This window comes from Leguminivora glycinivorella, chromosome 18 (assembly GCF_023078275.1).
Source record: "Leguminivora glycinivorella isolate SPB_JAAS2020 chromosome 18, LegGlyc_1.1, whole genome shotgun sequence".
Lineage (NCBI taxonomy): Eukaryota > Metazoa > Arthropoda > Insecta > Lepidoptera > Tortricidae > Leguminivora > Leguminivora glycinivorella.
The window spans coordinates 13,783,082-13,795,203 of NC_062988.1; the positions used below are offsets into that span (position 1 = coordinate 13,783,082).

Sequence of the window (12,122 nt, forward strand, 5' to 3'; positions counted from 1 at the left end):
TATTTTCTTCCGTTAGGTACTATGACAGAAAAAATACTACGAATTTATGTTTCAGCGTAAAAAAAGAACTTAAGAGCTAACGTACATGGCAAGCGTTTTTATAAAAAAAATATAGGGAAATAATTTAAAAACACTGTTTTCGTTCATTATTAAGTTTAATAATCAAAACATAGGTAATTATCACAAACATAGGTAAAACTGATCTCTTACTAATTTTATTTTGCTTAGATTAAGTAGGCTTAATCTAAGCAAAATAAAATTAGTAAGAGATCAGTTTTCATCACTTTTCTAGATTTTTATACTAATCAATTGAAAAAGGGACGTTTGAAAAAATCATATACTTAGGAAACAAGTACTTTCTATATGTTAGAAACCAGTCTACCGGGTGGGGCCTGTAACAAAAGCAAAAAATTGAACTGTCATAATAGGCTGTAGTCCTTACACTGACCAATATTTGTGATCGTCCATAGGTAAAGGGCCCTTATGGCTATTGCCATATCACATTTCTTCAGCTACTTTTAAAAATAACTTGCATTTTGTTATTTTATCACCCTTGAAAGTTTTTCCTAAGAGGTAATGTACTGCGAATTATGTTAAGTCTAAAGTGTGACTGACAACGTCAATGACAACAATAATGGCGTCCATTGAAGCTAATATTTATTTTGTATAAAAAATGAAAGACTTCATAATTTCCAAAAGTCGCTAAAGAAATGTTGGTCAGTGTAAGAAGTACAGCCTACAGTTCAATTTTTTGCTTTTGTTACAGCCCCCCCCCCCCCCCCTCCACCCTTATATTGACCACCTACATTTTTAATGAACTAAGGTATCAAACAACTTATTTCAAACATCCCATTATAAAGCAGACAAACATTTCAAAATAGAAATCTCCAACTTAATATAAAACTTAGAATCAAATCAAACGTCAAATCAATATTAAAGTCTTTACAACCAAATTATTAAATGCACAGTACTCAGTAATCTTTGTTTTTCGGCTGATATTATGTTAACTTTAGCCTATTCGAATAACTTTGATGCAAAATTGTTTTAGAGAATTATAAAAATTATAAAAACTTTGTCAGATAGTAGTTGTAGATAAGGTCCTATCTCAAATGACTTTTTATTATCATCTATAATAATAACTATACACTATGTAGGTATGATAACTTGGAAAGTGATACCTTCAACACCGTTAAAACTTAAATACGAAGATTGCTGAGTAAATTCTATTAATAGTACCTATGATTTTACCAAATACAAACAATTATACCAAAACAAATACAATTTTATTAATTAAATAGACTTTATTAGCCTGTATGTTATTAAATAACTAAACGGTTTCGCAACGTTTATATCTACTTATAAATGGGTATGCAGATCTAACTTTAGTTACAGAATTGTCACAGTTAATAAAATAATACTTTCACAAAGAAACAATCAAATTCTTAATTTTCTTTAGGTATTTACGCAAATTATATTAAAAAATATAATTGCATACCTCACACTCATCTTGTGGGTAGTGATCATAAAGAACGAAGTTACAAATGTGACATACAAAATAATTACTATGTAATAACATTTTCAATTGTCTTCTGTCCATAATAGACGTGAAGTGCATAGGACCATCATTACCAACCCATTTCTTACAGCCAAAACATTTTGTTTTCTTGACAAAATGTGTCATTGTCCAAGGCCATGGTATTCCTTGTTTCAAACAAAGGATTAAATCATCTTTGCTCAAGAATTTGTCTAAATCAATTGTTGTCATTATGACAAACTTTGAAAAACCCAATGAATTATGTACCTGAAATTAAATAGAGTAATTATTCATAAATAAAACGGGGCTTAATTACGTATAAATTTCGAATGTTTACCTCCGACGTTTGGAAGGCCACATCTATAGGAGGAAATTATTTAAAGTTTATATGTAATTAAGTCACGTTTGTTACTTATTAATAATTCTGTGAAAATCGCGACAGTTTAAATCAGCAAAATCAAGTGACATTATCTCAATTAGTAGCAGTAATTAATATATAAGTATATTTAAGCAAACAAAATAACGATTACGATTTAAAACAATTCGCACAGATGATGTAATCCCTAAAAGATTTTTTCCCTTCACAGTTTTGGCAGAAGTAACAATTACATGTTATACATCTGGACACTTCGTGCATCAGCATAGGTTGTTTACATTGCTTGCACAAAATATGGCGGTTTACTATACTACGCAATGACTTTATTTGTTTATTTTGTACGCTTGTTGGTTTCTGACAGCTTTGTGACGTGGATTTGGATGTCGGTCGTATTTTTAGATTAAGTATATCAGAATTTTTAGCTTTTTTGTTAATTTTACCAATTATAACATTTTCACTATTACTTGTTACATCATTTGACAATATCTTAGTACTTGCTGTAGTTAATTGCAAAGAATTCTTCTTTTGTATTTTTTTGTCACGAGCTAAATAAGTTCTTACGCCTTTATGAGAGTTTCTCGAAATGTCAGGCACCTCATTCAATCTGATGTCACTAGTTATGATAACGCTTCTTGTTGGTTTGTGACCTTCCGGGGTCTGAAGTGAAGACTGACTGTTTTGCCCCTTCAAGTCATTTTTATCAATTATATTAGTATTTACAGGTATCAATATTTGATCTGAAAAAGACTTTACATCTGTACTATCGGAGGTGAAAGACGTTACAAGAGCATCCTCATTGAACAAAAAGTCCCTCTCCATCAGATCATTATTTACAGCAGTCGCATTAGATTGTGTCATTTCAACACTTTTATCAAGTATATAAAGATCAATGTCATTAATTAGAGTAGTTTCCGTAGGTAGTTCGTTTGTTAAGACGTCTGTATTAGAGGTGACAAAAGGCATATGTTCAGTTGTTTCCGATTCAATTTCATTGCGACAATGAACAGTTGCTGGTTTAGGATATTGATATACCTTGGGATCAAAACAAGAACAATCATCCAAGCCTCCACAAAAGCAACTTAAAATTCTGTGTTTGATTTTTTGGCCTTCCGAGGTAGTAACTTGGTGAATGGACATCGTGCCTGGTACAGTTTTAAGCGATTTAGGCAATACTTTAAAGATGTCATCGATTGCCTGGTCATTTATGTAATAACATTTAACAGATTTAACAAACGTTACTAGTAAATCGTATGCATCGGAGGCATTTGTTACATCCTTTCCATATGCTACTTGTCTATCCAATGCTCTTTTGACAATGCCTCCAATTGCATCAGCAACTCCTTTTCCATGGCCGCTTTCAAAGAAGGACCACGTAATTTTTATATTCATTTTAGTTGCAAAATGCCGTATCAAATAAAAGTTATTTTTTTGCCGATATTGGGAACTTGGCCCGTCGGAAAATATATGTATTACGTGCAAATGGGGATCCATAGATTTGGCCAAGTCCAATATTGGTATGAGATGCGCCCAAATAGCGTGTGGTTGATGCACATTTGAAGGCGATATAGTACAAAAAGACTGTTTTTTGTTGTTTAGAAAGAGCACGCCAGTGTGTAATGTGACTTGATTTTTTGATGCGCCGAAATGCATGGCTTGTATCTCCGATGACATTTTACATTCATAATTTTCGGAGAAGTCACAATGTATGGCCGCTTCCCCAGGCCCCAGATTTTCGGTGCACGTTTTGTACTCATCGGCTTGGTGCGTCATGTTAAAATGATGGATTTTAAATTTTTGGAATTCACCGACAAAGATCTTTATTAAGTTAGCTATAGTGTCTTTTTTTATAGTTTTAATAGTTTTTTTCGTTTGTACTATTTGACTACCTTCTGCACTTTTTTTGTTGTATTTATGATCAACCAGTTCCCACATTAACCAAGAGATTTCCTCGGACGGTACGTATTGCTCTGAGTTGTATGGCAGTGATTTAGATTTGCAGTTTTTACATTTTTCATACATACACTCATATTTGTTGATGTCACAAACAACTGATTCTAAAAGGGCAGTCATATCTTTATGATTGAAAACTCCAGCTCGTTTTAAAGCATTAAATTTGAAGTTAATGTTACTATGTTTGACGCACAAACACGTATTACAATTTTTGAGCGTTGGACCCAAAATGTAAAAAGGTTTGTACTTGCAGAAAGTGGTAAATGAAGCCAAACCACCTTCTTTTTTATATTTTGTATAAAGACCTTGCAATGTATTGTTTAGAAGTCTAATTTGTCTTTTCTTTTTGTTTTTAGTTCTACATTCTCTTTTACCGGCGGTGGCTCGGGTTATATCATCTCGTAAAAAGAATTTAACTATGGATGGTTGTAATTTCGGAACCTTGATTGTCTTTTGTGTTTTACGTATGCGTCCTTTGAGACCCAATGCTTGACCAACCGCAGATTTAGCCCTGTTTTCTTTTACCGCTTCGTCGTTAGTAATTGTCTTGAAAACATCCTTTTCTTTGTAACTTGCGCATTGTTTATAAGCATTCTTGAGTGAAACTTCCAATACTTCATTTCTTGCTTTCAGATGTTCTTCCATCTTGGTATGTTCTGATTTCATTCGCTGTATCTTCTTTCTTAAATTTTCTGTCAGTCGTTTGTAATAAGCAATACGACTATTCGCATAATTCAGATTATTTCTGTACCTATCTCTACCTCTGGTAATACGCTTAATAGTTGTCCTCATTTGTTTTATCTCATCAGATCGCTGCTCATTTATTATTGGGATTATTACATCAACTGCCGGTGCAGGAGTATCTTTTGATGTCTTTTTCTTTTGCTCTCTCCATTTTTTTCGTTGGATCTCTTTTTCGTTATCTGTCAACTCAGTAATTTTTTTATACTTGTACTTAGATTTCAGTCTTCGCAAGTTTTTCTTTCTTTGTTCTTCATATTTTTCGGGATTTTCTTTCAACCGCTCCCTATATCGCTGCATTTTTTCTGCCGGAGTTAACGGCATTCTTCCACTACGAAAAAGCAATTTTTTTTTATTTAGGTTGCCCTGCGAGATTGTTTTAATTGTAATCATTAGACGTAATTTCATGCAAAAACGTTCCAACCTGCAAGCGACATTGAATTTTAAACCTTTTTTCAAAAACAATAGTCATTCTTTTCATATCAGTTTTCGTGTGGATTGGACAGTTTTTGCGTAACTATGTCCAATTGTGATCATTACGATAGATTTATTGTAAGGGAATCCCAACAAAGCAAGTTTATGAATATTTATTTTCACCACACCAACTGGTAAAGGCTTTCTTTGCTATTCGAAAACAGATAGCAAAATAGCATTTTATCCGCAAGAGTGCAAAGTAATTTCATACAAATTTTAACTTTATATCTTCAGCTGGCTGGTAGAAATCACCTATAGATCATTTTGAATATAAATATTGAACAAATTGATAGGTTTAATAAAATTTAGTTTGATGTTTTATAGTCAGCGTTTTGTTCGTGTTGGTGTGGTGAAAAATTTTGTGATTTACTCGGCGGCAAAGTTTGTTTAACCTTCGTGCCTTGAAACCCTAGCAACGCTCAAGATTCCACTTTTTAAAACACTCGCTACGCTCGCGGTTTAATATTGGGATCTTTCGCTTGTTCGGGCTTCAATATTGGCACGTGCGGTTAAACAACAACTTTGCCCCCTTGTAAAACAAATAACTAAGTATTGTTTTACAAGAAGTCAAAGTTATTGTTAACCAATCGTGACAATATTGATACACGAGCAAGAGATTCCAATAATGAATAGCCAGCGCAGAGTACTTTCTTCTAGTTCTCTCAGTAGTTAACTACTGTTTAGGAAAGTGGAATCTTAAAAGGTTGCGAGGATTTTAAAAAACGAAGATTAACATTGCCATTGCCACCGAGTCTAACGCAATTTTTTTCGCTGCACCAGTATGAAAACTACTTACGTACTGTAAAAAAATCAATCAAAGCTAATACAAAAACGTATTAATTTGAAATTATCATTCCAAACCTCAACTCTTAGTTCTCAACTTAAGAAGTTAAATTTTGTATGAAACGACTTTGCACACATAATTATGAAATGAATAAAATATACCTACCGTTCTCATTCATTTTTAAAATAATTAAATTAAAAAAGACATTAGGACATGACGACATGACTAGTTGGTGTGGTGAAAAATTCTGGTGGTACGAGTAGCACTCTTAAAGCGATCTATGTTATTTTTATTTCATACATTCACAAGTCCCATTTTAGCAAAAAAAAAGCCGAATATTTGTTAGCATTATTAATGAGCATTTGGAGAGCAAACTTTAATACAAAACCAAGACGTGCACAAATTAATGTAACAAAATAAGCAATTGTTAGTTAGTATTGTTAACGAGCAAAATTTGTTCTCTTTCATACATTATATTCGAAAATTGAGACACTTAATAATTCGAAAATATCAATGCACAATATAATATTTCAAGCTTTTATTAATTTATTTATCAGGTAAAAGTGATCCCATCAATAACGTCAATTATGTGAAATGTGTTATGTTAAACACCTACTATCCTAGTACCTATATTATGAAAAATAGCTCCATTTTTAGTTGGTTAGTTAGCTATGGATGGTTGTATAATTTAATAACCGACATCCGAGCGGGCATACTTGGTAAAGTCAGTCATGCCTGCTATGCTGATGGTCCTGGGTACGAATCCCCGTATTTTACATGTTTCTACTCTTACAGCGTTCGTCAATATCACAATTTTTGTTTTCTTTTAACCCCTTAATTTGCTAAAGCCTCGGCCAAACATAGGGCGTTTTGATAGCGTAGCCGTAGCGTTAGCAGAGCGGAATGCGAGCGCATTCAAAGCGGATCAGTGTGCGTAGCCGAATGGCACTATCGCTCACGAAACGAAACGCTAGTAGATATCTATCTCTATCGCGCTTGCGTATTGGCGCGACAGAGCCAGAGGCGCAACGCCGGCGTTGCGCCGTCGATACGCTCTCAATGCGCTCGCGCGGTCACACATAACACAGCTGGCGTTGTGAGTGGATATGGGTTAAATGTTAACCATTTAGCTAATTGTTTTATACCAAATTGTGATTTTTTATGTGTCATTCAATATTTATTAGAAGTTTACATTTGAAAATATAGGCTAACCAGCACAATTTTATATAGCAAACGAAATAAACTAACTTGTGCTCGCTTGCGTCGCCTGCGCCGCGTCGCTTGAGTGTAATTTAAAAAACGTCTCCTCAGTACATTTTGTATGGGAAAGACGTAAGACGCGCCTCAAACGACGCAGCGCAATGTCGCCGCCACACCACCGCGTTAAATTATACTCGGGTGGCGTGGCGCGGACGTCCGTTGAATTGTATGGGTATTATTAAATGAAGTGTGTTACCCATTAATAAAAACAAAACTTCATATGTTTATTACACGAAAGAAAAAACGACCAAACCCTCTTGTGGCCGAACGGGAAATCGAACCCAGGTCTTCAGTATCCGCAGCTTCGCGCCCGCCTGCTTCGCGAATTAATACAAAGTAGTGTGACTACTTGAAACAACAAATTAATAAAATACCTAATTTAATTTGTTCCCTAGTTGGTTCATAGAATTTGGCAAATTAATTTTGAGCTGAAAGGCGTCAAGAGCTCTAAACGTGTTATAACACGCTGCCTCTACATTAATACAGTTCTCAGTCTAAATTGTTAAAAAAGACATATACTTCAGTACGTATGTAACTGCATTTTTTATTAAAAAGACCCCATGTAATTAGATCATCTATGAATTGAATATAATTATTTATTTATTATTAAAATGGGTTCCTAAGAAAAAATAAGTAGGTAGCTTTAATAGTGCTAAGCGTAGGTAGTGTAGGCACATGTGAATGTAACGATATACACATTATACATATAATATACAAAAATCAAAACTAATTTAAATTTAATATTTGAGATAAATACGTATACGTTTTTGAATAGTGTACACCACGCCTTAAAAATCCTTTTTTGTTACTCTGAGTTCCTGCCCATACGTTACTATTCAAAAGTAACGAAAAAGGAAGTAACAATGAGATCCTTAATACATTTGAAAATTTCTGTAAGCAAATTGAACGGCTAATCTGAATAATGAGTTGAATTATATGAGTCTCACAATATGGCTATAATATAATATTTAAGCAAAACAAAAGAAATAACAGTACTTACCAGAGTTTTTCGGTAACAAATAAGGAGTATTGTTTCGCTGAATCACTGGCCACGTGCGTCGTCCGTTCGTAGCTCGCTTTGAATGACTGTCAACGCGGAAAAAATGGCCGCCACAGTGCCAGGGTTACCAGCTTAGATTAAAAAATCTACTAAGTTTAGTAAAAAATGTTTTTTTAATGGACAAAAATACGGTAACAAAAACCGGAATCAAAAAAGGAAAGTATTATGGGACAAACTAAAAGTTTAAATATAAAATATATTTTATTAACAAATAAATCTCAGCCCACAAAATAATGAATTAGTTAGGTGATTTGTTCTTATTAAACAAAAAAATCTGAACAAATTATTCCATAAAGTTATGGAAAATGGACGATGAAGTAGGCAAATCTAAAATGGGACATGGGTGTTTTCATACAAATGAAATCTACCAAATTTTGAAAATTATTTTTTATAAATTAATGTATGCGTTTTGATTTATACAGTTATTTATTTTATTATTAGAACAAAATATTGTTTCGGTTAAGTTCATAAGAGTAAATATTTAACCATCTCAGAATTAATTATAGGTTTTAAACTACAGAGGACAAAGGTAAAAGACAAATGTACAAACTTTTCCGGAATTGCTCCAATACGAGTAAGGTCAGCCGCGTCGTCTTTCTGGACGGGGTAAATAGTCAAATGCAGGCTTACGAATCTTACGATAATGTATTATATGCGTGTGCACGAGAAAACGACCCACTTTGTCGATTGCTATGAAGCCGCTTTGTCAGTTTATTCAATAAAGATAGTAAATCTCGCCTTAATGGTAATCGACAGAGTGGGACGTTTTACTAATCACTAAGTATGCGTTCCATTTTCCGACTACATACCGAGCTGTTTTAATATTAGTATGTTTTACTAAGACGGAATAAAACTATAAACATACTATTAAGTGATTAATCTTTAAAACATTGATATTTCATATGTAATTGTTTATTTTTAGGCATACTAAACATAATTTATAAAATGGTTTATACTTTGAAAAAATGGCTCATAATGCAAGCACCTTCAAAAACCTTAATATGTTAGGTACTCGATTTGTCATAATAATTTTATGTTATTTGCAATACTTCGACTGGAATAAATGGTCGATTAAATTAAAATGTAAGTACATATATATTATATTAAACAATCGTCCCAAATCGTAAATGTTTATGTTGGGAGTTTGGATTGTTTATTATTTCGTTGTAGTAGTGTTTTTTCGCAAATGTATTAAAAAACGTCGTTCGTCACCCGTGCGAGAATGTCATTCTTCACTCGTCTCGAGTTTTGCAAAATGTCTCGAGACTCGTGAAGTAATGACATACTTCTCGCACTTATAACGAAATTTAATGTGATGATCGAGATAATACGTGCATTTTTAAATCAAAGATAAAATTTATTAAGCCTAGAAAGTCCCGATAGTCAACGCGCATTTTGTTAACATCATAGGTACCAGTCATCTGCACGTGGTACAATCGGATTTATATAGGCTCCAAATTTACAATTAAGTACATATTTGTTTACTAATATGTTAAGCCGATGCATTCAAAACAACACGATCACTTTCGAACAAAGAAGTAAGTAAGTACCTTTCTTTTTTCCGCTCCATTAAAACATCATTTAGTACCATCTCGAGAAGATTTGCACGTTAATTTTTAAATAAAAGAAAGACAAAGATAATCAACACCAGTGTTGACCAATATAGTCGCACATTACTTTGTGCCGCCGCGTTCAGATTTGCATGACAGAACAAAGATAGAATTACGATAAGCGGCTCAGCTTCGACAATATAGTTAGCGATAGCGATGCGATAGCAAGCGTCGGAATTATAGCCAATATAAGTATTTTATTAACACAAGCTGGCTATGCGCGTGGTATTTTGATATTAGTGTATCAGTTGTAGGCAATCGACCACGATATCTTTATAATACCACGAATTATTGAGGCGCCTACAGAATTTCCTGCCTCTCGATACCAAAACTATGTTAGCTCGCTCACTGTTACTGCCGTTACTCGACTATGGCGATGCTGTGAACCTCGACATGTCGGAAGATCTTTTAAATAAGTTAGAGCGCTTGCAAAATGTTTGCATACGGTACATTTTCGGTCTGCGGAAGTACGACCATGTGTCTTACTACCGTCAAAAACTTAACTGGCTTCCTATCCGCCGCCGTAGGGATCTCCACGCTGTTTCTCTTCTCTTTAATGCTCTTTTTACACCTTCTTCTCCTTTATACCTCTCTGAAAAATTTACTTTTCTGGCTGATGGCAGTGGCCACCGTCTGCGTTCTAGCGCGAATTTATCTCTTGCCATTCCCCCTCACAAATCTCGTGGATACCACAAGTCTTTTGCTGTCCGTGCAGTGAAACTATGGAATGAACTGCCCGTCTCGTTTAGGCAGGCACAATCGGTCGCGTCGCTCAAGGAGAGGTTAAAGAAGCTATGGTTATCTGACTAATTTGCCTTGTTGCTTTGTATATATTTTGTGTTCCTTGTCAACTCTTTAGTGTATCTTTCACATTCCTTTTTGTGTGATATAGTTAGGTTTATCCTATTACTGTATGTGTATTTATTTATTAATTAATTATTTATATATTATTTGCCCATTGTCTTTATGGTACCATGTTGTACAAATTGCGGAATTTGTTACCCTCTTCAAGTTTTCTCTCTCATTTACTCGAAAGGTTAACTGGAAGAGATCCCTCAAAGGGATAAGTTCGCCTTTGTACTTCACATCTTAATGTATGCTTTTTTTTTATGTGTTTTTGTACAATAAAGAGTTACTACTACTACTACTACTATTATTCTCGGAAATGATAAAAGCCTCCCAAAACAGTGTTGCCAGATGGGTTTGACGTTCCGTTACGCACACTTCTTAAAAATAGTACGCCAGTTCAAGTTTGGGTACACGAAAATGACAAAAATCAAAATGTATAGTCTACCAAGAAATACATAACTCATGATAAAAAAAAACAATATCTTTTCATACAGAGATTGCAAAGAAAGTAATACAGCCATTTGTGTTTGTTTTTAGTAAAAGGTACCACTTAATCGATAAGGTTAGTTTATAGACGAATCTTTATGGCATTAGCGCCTTGTCGGCAACCGGAAAAACGGTAAAGCTAGGAACATACTACGCGGACGTTTAGCTAAAGCTAGGAACATACTACACGGACGTCCGTCGTAAATCGACCGCGGACGGGAATCTGGACAATGAAATTACATATAACCGTGCAAACTATCGGTCGACGGACGTGGACGTGGCCTTGAGCGCATGCATGGACGTCCGATCGAAATCTGGCTCGCTGGATGTTTTGTTCCGTGCACACTGATCGGTCGCGGTCGCGGTCGATTTACGACGGACGTCCGCGTAGTATGTTCCTAGCTTCAGGCTCCTCTACATATTCGCGCAAAATGGGCCAACAAACGGGACGCAGCTTTTTTTAGAGGAGGACGCAGCAGTTAGAGGGAGTTCGCAATACTGATATCTCGCTCTGTTGTATAGCTGCGTCCCGTATGTTGGCCTGTGCTGGGCTAATATGAAGAGGGGCACGTACGTTTTACTAGAACAAACACATATTATATTAGAGACAGGTCAGTAATGGGGGATGTCTGAAAATTTTAAAATCGCCTGATATTTTTTCTGGTGATAGGAATAAGCATTTCTATTTACAGAAAAAAGTTACAGATTTTTTGGTAGCACCATACATTTTATAAAAATAAAAACGTGTTGCTCGACTGCGCGTACGACACACTTCGGCAGTTATGAGATTTGTCTTAGTCTTTAAAAAAATTCCATTTTGAATCTGTGCTGGCCACAGACACTGACAGTTGATTGTCAGCTTGACATTTTTCTCGGAGAATTCATAACCATATCTGGTGAACTATTTATTACTGTTTTCGACTCATTTTCTCTCCCTGGCCTCTGATTTTGCCTCCTTCTACGACTACCTTCGCTCTCGAACCCCGGACGTTGATTTT

At 34.8% G+C, this 12,122-nt stretch overlaps 1 protein-coding gene across 1 annotated transcript; it reads right to left on the bottom strand.

The window, feature by feature from the left end:
* Positions 1–378: 378 nt before the first annotated feature.
* On the bottom strand, positions 379–8,295 carry LOC125236153. Its single transcript, XM_048142853.1, has 3 exons — positions 8,120–8,295; positions 3,797–4,932; positions 379–392 (listed from the first exon to the last, which is right to left on the bottom strand). The coding sequence occupies exons 2-3, from the start codon at positions 4,923–4,925 to the stop codon at positions 379–381; spliced, it is 1,143 nt and encodes a 380-aa protein (XP_047998810.1). The 5' UTR covers positions 4,926–4,932; positions 8,120–8,295.
* Positions 8,296–12,122: the final 3,827 nt, after the last annotated feature.